The 14,473-nt window shown below is 44.8% G+C and overlaps 1 protein-coding gene across 1 annotated transcript in view; it reads left to right on the top strand.

Annotated features, from left to right (window-relative positions):
- ARL3 (ADP ribosylation factor like GTPase 3) overlaps positions 1–14,255 on the top strand; it is a 35,374-nt gene extending 21,119 nt beyond the window's left edge. The window contains exons 4-6 of the mRNA XM_035028128.1: positions 3,327–3,377; positions 4,930–5,115; positions 13,965–14,255. Coding sequence (XP_034884019.1) covers positions 3,327–3,377; positions 4,930–5,115; positions 13,965–14,012 — 285 coding nt within the window. The 3' untranslated portion in view covers positions 14,013–14,255. The remainder of the gene's footprint in view (positions 1–3,326; positions 3,378–4,929; positions 5,116–13,964) is intronic.
- The last annotated feature ends 218 nt before the right edge of the window (positions 14,256–14,473 follow it).

Here is a 14,473-nt window from a genome sequence, read left to right as displayed (position 1 = left end):
CACAACCCCGAGATCAAGAGTCACACACTCCACCGACTGAGTCAGCCTGGTGCCCCAGTTCATGTTTTAAGATCGGTTAGAAACACTGTAAATGTTTAACTTTCCCTGATACTTTCAGAGTATTTTTTCTTTTTTTTTTTACTAAAGATTTTATTTATTTGAGAGGGAGTGAGGGAGAGAGAGAGAATGAGTGAGCAAGAGTGCAAGAGCAGGGAGAGAAAGAAGCAGACTCCCCACTGAGCAGGGAGCCACATGCAGGGCTCGATCCCAGAATCCTGGGATCATGACCTGAGCTGAAGGCAGAGGCTTAACCGACTGAGCCACCCAGGTGCCCCCAGGGTATTTTTTTTTTCATTGGCAGTTTGTTTAGATAAAGTTTCTAAAAAAATTTTTTTACTTGACTAGATTAACAGCTATTAAAAAAAAAAAAAAGATAGACTAACCTTATCCTTAGCTATTGACCAGAAGAAAACAGGTACTTGGGTGAAAATGTGAAGACAGTGGACAGCACTGGGGAGGCAGGCGACAGGGAGGAGAGTATGCCACTGCAGAAAAACAAATTTGTGGGATCACCAGAGACTGGCTTGTGCTAATGACTTTTTCACTTGGCCGTTTTAATAAATGGGGCAGTTGTTTTATAGACTCTCTCCTGGAATTATTGTGTAATAATTTCAAATTTTATAAAAGTTATGTGAGAAACATACTAAATGATAGAATTTATGTGCAGTTTAGGAAAATCCTCCTTCTGAATCTTTTTTTTTTTTCTAAGTAAATTCTACCCCCAACATGGGGCTCAAAATCATGACCCTGATCAAGAGTCACATGCTCCCCCCAGCGGAGCTAGTCAGGTGCCTCCTCCTTTTGAAACTTTTAATGAAAATGTTTCCTGTGAAATTTCCTGTCAAAGCAATAAATAGCAAGTAATTTAGCAATTTTAAGTTAAAAACGTCTTCTCATTCACCTTCGGACTCTGGTATTTGGTGATCTTTCTTGTCTGTGATTTAAACCATCTTTCCATTCCTCCTTTCTCTCCAATTGTCTGTGTTTCATCATATAAAACATCAATTTCTTAACTGTATCTTTGTCTTCTCAGCCTTGTCTCAGCCTGTCTCAGCCTCCTCTTTCCACTCTTCCCTTCTTACTCACATCCTTTGCTCCCAAGTAGAGTTTTTCCTACTTTGTAATTTCTTTCTTGCCCACAGACCTCCTCGCTGCTTTCAGGCGGCCCTCTGAGCCCAATCCCTCCCAACCATCACCTGCCCCTCCCTCTCCCTCCCTCCTTCCCATCTTCTTGCACTGTTAGCTGAGTGAAGATCATCCTAACCCACTGTATACTCCCCACTAATTCCAATCAACTCTGTATAGTGAGGTTTACTTCCCATTGCATTCCTTCTTTCCACAGCTGTGTTTATACAATGCCTGCTACTTTCAAAACGCCAGCCCCTCCAGGAGAAAAACTAAGCTACCACCATGTTCTCCATGTTGACTTATAAGACAGTCAGCATCAAATCTGGAGTATTTGTGGGCAGAGCCCATTAATGCATGTATTGATACTGAGTCAGAGTAATAGAACGATAACAATAAGGCTGCAAAAAAAAAAAAAAAAAACCGAGACCAAAGACGTAAATCTTTCCTCTTCCTGTGATTCTCCATGAAAGAAACATAGGGTATTCTTCATAGGAAAGGCTGAGACTTGGTTCCTGGTATAATACTTAGCATGAGTAACTCTAAATGAGAGAACAAAAAGCAAGGGAATTTAAATTTTTTTTTCAAAAGAGAGCCAATGTTCAGAGTAGCACAGAATTTGACATGCATACAGAAATGCCTGTTTGCATTACAGTGTACCAGTTTATGTAATTGAAGGGAGGGAGAGGTGAGACTTGCAGTTTATTTTTTGGTGTTTTTTTTTTTTTTAATAAAGATTTTATTTATTTGTCAGAGAGAGAGAGCACAAGGAGGGGGAGCTGCAGGCAGAGGGAGAAGCAGGCTCCCCACTGAGCAGAGAGCCCGATGTGGGACTTGATTCAAGGACCCTGGGATCATGACCTGAGCCGAAGGCAGATGCTTAACCACTGAGCTGCCCAGGCGTCCCTTTTGTTGTTTTTAAGTGAATACGCTCTTTTAAAAGAGTGTTTTTATAATACCATTAGTTTAATAACAAAATTCTTTAAAGAAGGCTTGCAAATTTGATAATTTTTAAGATTAGCAACTGGGAAAACATTTAATATGTTGTTTAATGAAAAAAAAAAAGGCCTACAAGGGGCACCTGGCTGGCTTAGTTAGAGGAGTGTGCAACTCTTGATCTCAGGGTCATGAGTTTCCCCACATTGGGGGTGGAGATTACTTAAATAAATAATATTTTTTTAAAAAGGCCGACAAAATTGTATCTATAATTTTCTTTTTTAATTATGAAGAAGGATTAGAAGGGAACTTTCACAAGAAATTAAAATAATTAATGTGTTTGGGTTCTATAACTTTAGGTGATTTTTCTCCTTTGGTCTTACTTTATTTCCCTTATTGTTCTTATAGGATGTTATTTATGCAATTAATAAAATTCAGTTATGGGAAAGAAAACTTGGGATTTATAATTTACAGTGACTCTTGAGACTTCTCTTACTTCTGGCAAAGCCTGTGCCCTTGCTATTTCCAATGCTTGATCTTAACCTCCCAGCAAGCCTGAGAAGGTGGGAATAGAATGGAGATCAGTGGGTCTCCTGCCTTGGCACCTGAAGTCAGCGTGTAGTTAATACTGCAGAATGTACTTTCAGAGCCATGATGCTCCAGGACTGTGGTATTTGTAAATGCCTCAAAACACCATCCCTTCCTGACAATTTGGGAAGCAGAACAGCAGAGTGCTCAAGAGCACCTGTGGACTTTACTGTCGGGTAGGCCTGAGTTTGAATCCGAGTCTTATTAGAACTTGAGCATAATACTTAACTTCTTTGGGCTTATGTTTATCTATGTATAAAATGGGAAAATAATGAAATCTATCTCATAGAGTCATAATGAGGATTAATAGGGTAAATCTAAGCAAGAATGTTCAGCGAATACACAATAAATATACCTATTTTTATCCTTCTTGGCTCTCCTGACATCTGCTTTGGTGCTTTGCTGGACATATTTTCTGGGTATCCCCCTTAAATCAATCAATCAATCAATGAATTAGTTTATTTTGCATCCATAGATGAGGTAAGAGTTTTCAGCTCAGTTTCCATTTGTTGTGCTAATGAGAAATCTGCCTGGGGATCCTCTGCTCCTTCTGCAGAAGGTGCCCTATCTTCTTCTATATCTGTTTATTGAAGTAACCTTCTCCTTTTACTTTACAGATATATGTAATTGACAGTGCAGACAGAAAAAGATTTGAAGAGACGGGTCAGGTAAATAATTCTTCTGTTGAGATATTTTCCAAATAACTGGGTATTCATTAATCTACCTTGTAAAGGTATGAGAGTGAGGGAGGCATTTTTTAACCTTTGCAGTTTAAACAACACAGTCATTCTGGCAAGCAAGCAAAACTACCAGTTGCAAAAAAAAAAAAAGTTTAAAAAAAGGTTTTTGGAAAGAAAATTAGTTGAGAGTCCTTCAAATTATTTTTTGATTACAGCCTTTTAGTTTTAGTCAAATTAAATAAACAAGATATAAGCAAATGGAACTTGCCACCATGCTTAAAAGCTCTTCAGGTTTCTTCCCAGGCCACTTACAAATTAACCCAGAGGAACAATTCATTTGTCATTTCTATGTACATTTTTCAATAGCAGCTTAATTGATCCAAGGGTACCTCTGACAAATTTGAAGGGATGGGAGGAAATATGCAAGCCAAGACTAAGCTGCCCTTGTTTCCAAGCCAAGAGATAGATAGACTTAGAACCCAAATATGGCTTTACATGCAAAGTACACATCAATATGATTACACGGTGAGATTTGTGTACACAATTTTAAAGAGAGAAGCAGTGGTCATTGACCATTTTACCCAGATGGAGTATACTGATAAGAAGCAAGGAATAGAATGACCTCTTTAGAGAAGTGTGCAGAGTCCTTGGTCTGTGTCCTAAACTACCACAGATGGCCTTCCAAAGGTAGTATTCCCCATGTTTATGTTGCCTTTTCCTGAAAATTAGTTTGAGAACTCCTTTCCATACCTTGATGATTTCTATATCATTACTCATGAAAAGCAATGCTAAACATGAGCTTAGAGGTAAAGGATGTTAATAGGGTGATCTGCCTCTGGAACTATCCAGTTCCCTTTGACAGCTCCAGTGTCCTAAGCAGCTATAATGTGAGTTTGATAGGGAAGAGGTGGGTCCTCGTAGGTAAATATACACCCTCTCCTATGCTTATTGCAGACAGAATCAACGTACAGTTAAGACTCCAACCAATAACCAAAACATCAGACATACTGCCAGACGGACTAAGATAGATAGTTATGTTAGGATGTGAGTTTGATGAAGTGCAATGCACATGCATGCATGCTTTGAAGGTAGAGATTGATGAAGCAGCATTATAATCTCCAAAGTCACTGCCATTTACAGTTTAAAATATGTGTGTGTGCATGTGTGCACACACGCATGCGTTGAAAGTCATTTGCAGATAACAACCTTGAGTAAGTTTTAAATCTCTGTCCACAACTTGTGTTCTCCTTTGAACAGTGTTCCTCAAAGTATGATCTCTGAATCCATGGCAGAACCACTTGCGGAGCGTGTTGAAATGCAGATTCCTAGGCCCTACCTCAGGCTTTCCAAAGTCAGCATCTCTGGGGTAGGCCTAGGAATCTGCCAGGGAATTCTTCCCCAGGCTCAAGTTTGAGCACCATTGCCCTTAGAAGTTGCTAGTTGAGCAGCTTAACACTTCTGTTTTTTCCTAGTTAGAAATACATGATTAAATATCATAGATTTCATCCTTCCCTTCCCATCCATTCCCAAAATGATCCAGGAACTAGCTGAATTACTGGAGGAAGAAAAACTAAGTTGTGTGCCAGTGCTCATCTTTGCTAACAAGCAAGATTTGCTCACGGCAGCCCCTGCCTCTGAAATTGCAGAAGGACTAAACCTGCATACCATCCGCGACCGCGTCTGGCAGATCCAGTCCTGCTCAGCTCTCACAGGAGAGGGCGTTCAGGTGAGATTACCAGAAGGCTTGGTTACCTGGCAACATAGCACCCAACCAATGTAGCCTGTCTCATTGGTTGAGCTGAGCTAGACAGAAAAAGATATGAAACAAATAGCCTTTGATTGGCAGATGAACTGCTCCAGGATGTGAAGGGCATGGAGGAGTTTGGTTCTTTTTTACTTAGCAACCAATTTGATAATCATTAACTATTCCAGGAAAGCCACAGATAAACCACCCCACGCGAGGGACAAACTACCCCATTGGGTAGAAGGTCAGAACAGAAGACCTTTGAAGATGCTTTCTAACTAGGATTCTTTGATGACTGGGTTGGGGATTTTGTGTTGTGTCTAATATTATGGGTGCTAAATACTTGGGCTCCCAAGGTAACAGCTGTCAACAATCATGCACACCAGTTATCCTAGAAGTGTTTTGATTTTTCTCTTGGCTAACTCTCCTGCCCTCAGGGCTCGTGTCTCTTTCCTGCTGCTTCAGGTTGGTTTCCCACTGGGAGGCTTCTGCTGACAGAAAGCCCCACGCTTTATACTGAGGAACCATAAACCGGAAGAGCAGTGTCCCCCCTCACTTGATATTAATTTAGGGCAGAAAATGGTTGTATCCCAGCTACCTGAGAGCCTGCATCCTCAAAGAATGAGAAAGTTTCAGCTCTGATGCTTCCCACCAAGCAGCCTCAAACCAGTTGACACTTAGGGCTACTTCTTTATTCTGGAGCCCCAGCATGCTAACATGCCTCAATTTAAACATCTGGTATACCTGCCAGGAAAGTGCCACAGTGCTGTGAGAACCAGACAGTAGTGCTCTAGGATGCTGGGCGGGGGGTGGGGGTGGGGGTGGGGGTGGATTAACAACATCTGAAGAAACAGTATCTTCCCCTATTGCCATATGGCAGGTGTCATAACAGCACGGCCAGTTTGCTTTTCTCTCAACTTGGGTCGTTGCAATTTGATTCTCCATTTTTGCCCTGCAGCCTCCTTCCATTTCACTTCTAATGCTCTTCTTCCCTCTCTCCTAAGACATTTGACATTGATTGGTCTTAAAACTGCCGGACTGCTTTTATCTCAATCAATCACTTCCAAGAATTATCTCAGTTGTTCCATCTGTTTGCTGCTTTGGCTTTTTTCTGTTACACAAACAGCCGGAGCCTGCTTCTATGCTTGTTGGCCTCTAGATCAGAGGGCAGACCAGTCCGCCCTGGATGAGCGCCTCCTCCTCCAGAATCCTCAATACCTGCACCCTGGGAAGCTCTACGTGCGTGCGTGTGTGTGTGTGTGTGTGTGTGTGTGTGTGTGTGTGTGGTGTTGTGGAGGCTCTCAGGTAACCAGAGAGGCCCTCGGCTGCATCCCCAGAACAGAAGCCAGAGCTCTGTGGGTCCCTGTGAGGTTTAGGTTTGGGAGGGGCAGGTGTTCAGTCTTACGTATTTCCTTCCATCCTAGACTCTGGCTATAAAAGTAATACATTCTCATTGTGAATCATGTACAAGTATATAAAACTAAAAACTGAAAAGTTCTTTCCTCTCCCCTAATCCCACTGGACAAAGGAACTGATCACACTAGTTTTTTCTTCTCAAGCCTCCTCTATAAAATTGCAATCACATATGTGATTATATTTCTACCAGGTTTCAAATTAACTGCATTTTTCAGCTTAATTTACAAGCTGGTCCAACAAGTATACTACAACCCAGCATGTTTTTGATAGGTAAACTCTGATCATTTTATTTAGTTTCTCACTTAAAAAAAAAGAAACCCAAGTTTTGCCTAAGGCAGTTCCCTGGATTGTGCATAAAATGGTATTCATGAGGCCTGAGGTTATTTTGGTGAGGAGGCAGCCCAGGAAAGGATAATAGCTTTCTTGTGTTTGTACAAACTACTTCAGGAAGAGGATTCTGCCTCTCTAAATGGTTTAAAACACAAATAATATAGAAAGTAGAGAACAGGGGTGCCTGGTTGGTTCAGCTGGTATAGTGTGTGACTCTTGATCTTGGGGTTGTGAGTTTTGAGCCCCATGTTGGGTGTAGATAACTTAAAAATTAAAAAAAAAAAAAAAAAAAGAAAAAAGAAAAAAAGGAAGGTAGAAAATGTCTTGAGTTGCAGACTCCAAAGGTGGTACTAGAGAAAATACATGTTGTGTGCATACTCCTGAAAAAATGGGAATTGACAGCTCTGTAATCTTCACTGGGCCAGAGTGTTGAAAGGAAGAAAAAGGAAAGCTGGAATTAGCAGTGAGGCTCTTGTTTTCTTCAGCCAGCCTTCGGGATGTCAAAAGGAGGGCTAGAGTTATCTAGAATCAGTATTTAGAGTATTGGCATTCAAGTCAAGGGTGCTTGCTTCTTCAGAGGAGCCTGGAGGTTGGGAGGGAGCACTCCTCATTGCCCAGCCCCCACTCCCCCCACTGCCCCTCTCCACTCAGGCAGAGATTAGGAGGGTAGAGAGCTCGGTGTTCATGGCTGTGTCACCCACCATGGAAGTGGAGTTCCCTTCAAGTCACAGGATCTTTATGCCAAAAAAGAGGCAGTGAGCTATCAGACTGAGGGTGGGGTTAGTTAGGCAAGGGAGAGCTTTAAAATCAACCAGTTTGAATCAAGTGAGATGTCATATGTGGTTTGATTTTGTGCAGAATGTTCTTCTCAGATCAGGGACCTTCAGCAACCAGGTTCACAGGAAATGATATCAAGAGAGATACAACAAAGAACTGTGAACAAGAAAAATAATGATTTTATATGAAGGAGAAATAGTTTGAAGGTCACTTAATTAGTTTAGTAGATAGTACCATGGTGTATAGAATTGGGTAGTTAAGACTGGGATTTCAAGGTTAATGAGATTAGATTATGGTTAATAGAATGATATAAATTTAGAGAATTTAACCATTATTTGAAATGGGTTATTTAATAAAAATGTTAATTAAGAAGGGAATCTGCTGTCTATTGTCCTTTAATGGTAACCTTTGGGGACTGGAGAAAGGTCGGGGAGTTTTCTATGGAAATGCTTTTTTCATTGTGAGGCACTGATTGACCATGTCCCTCCCTCAGGTAATGCCTCTGACCTCAGCTCCTGCCCACTCAGCCAGTTTCTTGGTTTTCACTTTAAAAAGAGTCACTTACTTGGAATTCTTTTCCTGCATTGCTTAGTTCAAGTGTAGGCCTTTAATGATTCTGATTAATTAAGGCTTTAAGTATTCCTCAAAATGAAAGACGTCACTAGAAAAAGTCCATAAGATCACTTTCAGGCATGGATACTGTGTAATAATTACTAAAATGCCCTTATTCCTATTTCATCCTCCCACTCTTCCACCCACTACCCCCTGAAAGCTGGTCAGTAATGGGCAAAGCTACCAAAATGATCAGACATGAAATGGGTCAAGTAACATCTGGCACCACAGCTCTAATGACCCTGAAAGAAAATGTACCAAGATTTTTTAAAAAGACCTGGGATTTCTGTTACAGTTTCAGGTGTTCAAAGACAGTGTCCCTATTTACATTGTGTTTGAGCGTATGTGTTTCATCTTAAATGCGTTTGTGAGACCTGTCTCATACCGATAAGTAACACCCTCCGGTGGGTGAGCTGAGCAGCAGGCTCGGGTCCACTAGATGGTGAGCCAAACCCTCAGGACTGATAGGGCAGATACATCGCTTCTCCTTAGCGGAGTAGCTCCAACACATGATTTGAGATGAAGAAAGTTAGTGATTCCTGGGAATGATTTGAGGTTCTTGTTCTACCTGATATTCTGAAGGCAAATAAATATGAGCCCCTGCTCTGGGTATGGAAATGGACTTTTGGGGGCTTCAGGAAAGTTCAGAACAGGTCTTTCTTTGCCTGATTGATGGTGATGAGGAGGCCGGGCCATCATGTGATTAAAGCGGTTTTCATGGGAAACTGTCAAGAGCAGAGCTTAGGTAAAGGGCACTAGAAGCTGAAGAAGAACATCAATCTTGGAAACTCTGTCCTGCTGAGAGGCTCACAGTCCAGAGGAGTGATCAGAAGAGACCCAGTTATGTCAAGTAGCTGAATGCAGAGAGAGGAGAAACTGAACTATGTCTGGGCTGGGAAACCTGCAGCCCCCTCAGCCACACCGCCTTACAGATGCACGGGGGGCAGCCGCCCTCCGGCCCCCCTGCCCCAGGGCATAGCATCTAGCTCCAGACGCTCTTCTTTCCCCTGCATGTCTAGAAAGTGGTGAACAGAGGATCTGGCTTGGAGCCAGAGAAAGGTAGAGGAATTGATCCCTCTTCCACCTACAAACCTGAACTGGAACCCTGAAGCATGGCTCTCCTCTGCTCTTGTAGTTTCAGGTGGTTGCAGATATTCGCTTTCTACAATGCCGTGTGTGTTTAATTGAAATTATACTGGATTAGAATTTCCTTTCAAAGCAGAAATCAGCAGTTTCAGCCTGGCCTCTAGCCTCAGTCATCATGGAGTCCTGCCTACACCGGTAGCTTTGAGCTCTCAGGTTTTCCTGCGGTTTGCTCTCCGTGCCCTCCACCTGATGCTCACCATCTCTCCCACATCTCTCCCACATCCCCGATCTTCCTGCTCCAAACAGGAGCAATCGGGCTCACAGTCGTCTCAGACATAGAAAGGACCATCAGCAACCTAAGCCCTGCCTGATGTGGGAGCTGTCTTTCAGAGCGCTTTGCACATGGCCACTAAACGTTCACTGGCCAAGTTTCTGGGTTTTGTTTCTTTTTTTAACCTTGATCTAGAGGACTTTGCCCTTAATAAGCCAACAGAATTTCAATATTTTTAAAAATGACATTTACCCCTCCTTTCTAAGGCCTGACGTCAGTTATTTTTGACTCCAAGTGTACATGGAACTGCCTATCTACAAGTCAGACCTCAGGGCTATTTTTAAATTTTCAAACCTCTCTACAGACCAAGAAAGCAAACTTGGAACATGTGATTTTGCTACCTCTCTGGTGCGGTACCTTTGTCACCAGAAAAAAAATATTAATAGTGAGCAATATTTCATGTACGCTACATCAAGCTGCTCCTTGGCCCTTGGGGCCCTGTGGCACGACGGGATAGGCTGTGATGCTCCGCAGGAGTCTGAGCTCCTCGTCATCTTAAAGCAATTACTGATGTGACGGTGTAGTCCTCCTGGCGTTAAAAACCAGGCCCACCCAACCATAGCTGCTACTGCTTCCTTCCAACCATCAGGCAGTGATGGATGCATGGTAGAAAGAACAAGTTCAAAGGAGCAGTGCAGTCACTCTTCCCACAGAAAGGGGCATCGCGCGGCACCTGGGTGGCTCAGTCAGTTAAGCGTCTGCCTTCGGCTCAGGTCATGATCCCGGGGTCCTGGGATGGAGCCCCACCTTGGGCTCCTTGCTCAGTGGGGAGCCTGCTTCTCCCTCTCCCTTTGCTGCCCCACCCCCTCTTGTGCGTGCGCACTCTCTTTCTCTCTCAAATAAATAAATAAAATTTAAAAAAAGAAAGAAAGGGGCATTGCACCTTCAGTCTTGGAGCATAGGGGTCCGGGACTCCTATGTTTCCACCTAGATGGTTAGGGGCAGCCTTGATTTTTTCCCAGTGTTTAACATAGGGAATAATATCATGACATAGTAAAATGTAAATTTTTTTTCCTTTCCATGATGCTAAACAAAGCTCAGTATTTGAGGTTCAGGGACTCTCTTTAGTCTCTATTATTGAACTGAAGCTAATCAGTTCCAATTGGGTTTCAGCAAGGTTGGTCAGGAGGAGGTGCCGGGGAGTTCTACCCATGCCCTAAGACTGTCATCCCATGACAGAGATCAAATGTGCAGAAATTTGGTCAAACCAGTTTTTAACAATAAAGGTTCAACCCTTCAACAAACCTATGAGTTCATTTCCTCATCTGGAGGCAGAGCAGTAACCTACTTCAAGTAGACAATCGCCTTTCCTCAGTCGTCTGTTTTAAAAAAACATGGCCTCTCCAAATTCAGGCAAGGGCCGTGGGGTGCACTGGCGCGAACACGGGGAGCAGAAGGTCCCTGGGCTCGTTGCCGCCGAGCGCCGGGCGGCCGCCGCCGACAGTGGTCTGGCAGATGGCCCATCGGCTGGGCTCTCGCGGCAGGGGAGGTACGCAGGCTTCCACACGCAGCGCGGGAATCTTGAGAGTTAAGTGACCAAAACCAGCCTCTGACCGCTCCCGAGCGGCAGCAGAGCCGTGCAGGGGGCTTGGCTGGGGGTCCCGCCCGGGCCATGGCCCCGTGCCAGCCGGAAGTCCTGAGCACGCAGAGCCTGGACCGCTCCCTTTCCCAGCTGCAGGGTGACCCGCACCCTGTCTCAGGCGGCGGCATTCCCTGAGAAGTGGGGCCGCCTGGGGAGCCTGCGTTCACGGCCTGCCTCTGCCTCCCACGGCCCTGGCGCCCATTTCCTCCTCCGGGCCGTGGAAACTGGAATAGTACCTGCTTCACAGCGTTGTGACAAGGATTCATTTCAAAGATAGAAATTTCGAGTCTGCTGGAGGCCAGACAGCGTGATACCAGGCTAGGTTCTGTAAACGCCTCCTCAGGCCAGTCGGACCCGGACCCTCCTGTCAGGGCTCCTGGGCGACACCACTGTCTTTCCTCTGCAGGGGGCAACTTGGCACAGCTTGTCCCTGCTTTGACTGAAGAGGCACCACCCCGTGAACCATGGCCTCCCTGGCACCTCTTACCTCCAGCTCAGGTTCTCCTCTGGGTAATGACAGGAAAGGGACCATTCCCCAACCTCCAGACACTTGAAACCGGGGCAGCCTCCGAGCGCCAGAGCAGCCACGCGGCTTTGTCCCGATTCCATCTCCGCGTGCCGCCCGCACTCCTCCAGGTTCCCGGCCGCAGCTGTGGAGGCCCGGGGGCCCGCAGGTCAGCCGCTGGGGCCTGACCTCTGAGCGCCCTCTGGCGGCAAGACTGTGGCTGGAAGGGCTTTGCCACCCGGGCCCTCGCGGACATCTGGAAGACACTGCCTCGCGGCCGGGCTCCCTGCTTGAAATCCCCTCTACCTCCATAACAGACACCCAGGGAGAGGCTGCCCCTCACCCTCCGCATTCTGCTTTGGGTTCCTGCAGCTGAGTAAATATTTTTCCTATCTCTTTGACTGCATTCATGTTCAGTTACATATAATAAAAGAACCCCCCCCATAATCAGCCATAAAACAAGAGGAAAAATTGCCATTCGTGTAGTGTGGGAAAACAGTTCGTGATTTCTCTGAGAAGATGATTTGATAAAATCTGCAAGGCTCTTTAGAGGAGAAAATACGAAGGTGCACACCTTTGATAGCGTTTGTACGGGTTCCTGAAGGTGGAATGTGCTACACAAGTGCTGAGCTGTTCAGCTTCGAAGGCAAAGAGAAGATGGTTATCTTATTCATCCCTCTTTTATTTGTAAAATCTTTTTTGTCTCCTGGCAGGTGATCTTTTTTTTTTCCTGGAAACCAATTAGCTACTGAAATTAAACATGCTTCTCTTTAAATTAATCCTTTTCATAAAATGGTCTTAAAATTGGCCTCAGCTTCTCACAGTAAGGAGCTGACCCAGTTGTAACTGGAGACGCATTTGGAGTCCACCTTTCTCCCACCTCGGCATCCCCCCACCCTTGCCCCCACTGTTGCCAGGTGCTGTCCGCCTTTGGGCTTCGGGCGATGGCCAGCCACATCTTGGCAAAGGCCCTAAGGTCTGCCCTGGGACAGCCAACAGATTACCTGGTTCTCCCGCCCAAGTGCTCTGATGGCAACTGACAAGAGTTTTAATCACTGTAAATTCAGGTTATGGTCAGATTAGCCAGGAGATAGGATGCTTGCTGGTTGTTTTGCAGTGATGTATTGTTTATGGGATTAATGCTCTGAACGGCCAAGGGTGTCAGCTGATATTTATTACTTTAAGCTGTCTCAGCTGTTCAGGTTCAACTGCTAGCTCCATGGTCACAGGAAATGCGGGCTCTGCATGTCATGTATGCCCTGAGATGTGCAAATGTGACCGGGACCTCAGCGAGTATGTGTTACAGATGCCAGAGGAAAGGGATTCATTGCCGGAGCCTCCTTTGATTTTGTTCCGGGCTTCTGAGGGAACTCCGCACAGCCCTGAAGGTCGGAGAGACTCTGGGGAAGGGGAGAGCATTCGGGGATGGCTCCAGAGGGGGTTGAAAAGGAGGTCATCTCTGGCAGGCCTGGCATCCATGGGAAATCATGCTGCCTGCCAGGTGGCTGTAGGCGTTCTGTGGTTTTTACCCCTGTCCCTCTCCAGCCTTCTAAGAGAGGACACTTTCAAGGTCACTGTGCCTTTAAGGGAACCTTCTCCCCAGTCCCTCAGCTTGGTAGTGCTTAAAGCTGCAAGAATCAGACCAGCCCTTGGAAACCTATGTGTAGTGCTGCTCGAAGAGAAATAAATGCACATTGCCCCAGTGTGTGTCTAGTAACACACACTACAGTTGGTTTGTTTTTCCAAAAAAATTTAATTTAACCCAAGTGTACACTGTCACATTGTAAACACACTGGGGCACCAGAAGGGTGGCTTATTGAATTTAATGCCCTGGCGAAGGTCAGCTTTTAGAAAAAGCCAAAAATGGCTGGAATCTCTGATAGCTCTTCAATCAGGCCTTGGATCCAGGCAGATGTGTTTATTTTTTCAGAGGGAGTTCCTAAGGATCCATCTCAAGTTCAGACACTGGGCACTCCCCCTCCCATCTCCCTCCTGTGCTCTCAGAGGCCCCCCTTCTCCTCCCCAGGAGGCCACTGTCCCTGGTCACCTAGGTGGGCCCCTGGGGCAAGCAAACTCCCCGGAGCTTGAGGTTGGGGAGGGAGGACCCGGACCCCCCTCTCCTTCCCCGGGCTTGAGTGTGTGGTGCTTTTCTTACAACTAACACTGCCTTTCTCTGCCCATTTCCCTCAAAGGACGGCATGAACTGGGTCTGCAAAAATGTCAATGCAAAGAAGAAATAAAATCTAGTCGAACGGAGAGACGCAGGAGCTGCGGGAGCTGAATTCTGTCCTGAAAAACACTAATTTGCTGCTTTCTGACCAAATGTTTTTCCATCTGTGTACAGCTACAGCTGTTTGAAGAGAGGGAACAACACAGTTTTAAAAGAATCCCCATTCCAGCAGTAGATTTAACTGATCTCTGAGGTTCAGTATCATTTTTCAAATAAAGGAATTATATTATTTCCTCTGCATAATTGAAATAGTATTAAATGTCTCAAAGCACATGATTAGAAAATGAGATCTTTTAAATGAGCAAGAGATTACACTGCAGTTTAGACAATTCCAGTGGGCTTTTTTTCTTTCAGAAAAAAAAAGAAAAGAAAAGAAAAGAAGAAAGGAAAAGAGGAAGAAGCAGCTTATGCTGCATTCATTTATTTCCTGACCTGTCCCTTACATTCCTCCCTACCCACCCCCCTTCCCCC

This window comes from Mirounga leonina, unplaced genomic scaffold (assembly GCF_011800145.1).
Source record: "Mirounga leonina isolate KUSES-001 unplaced genomic scaffold, KU_Mleo_1.0 Mir_114, whole genome shotgun sequence".
In the NCBI taxonomy this organism is placed as follows: domain Eukaryota; kingdom Metazoa; phylum Chordata; class Mammalia; order Carnivora; family Phocidae; genus Mirounga; species Mirounga leonina.
Note: the sequence above shows the minus strand (reverse complement) of the source record. Positions and strands in the feature narration are given on the sequence as shown.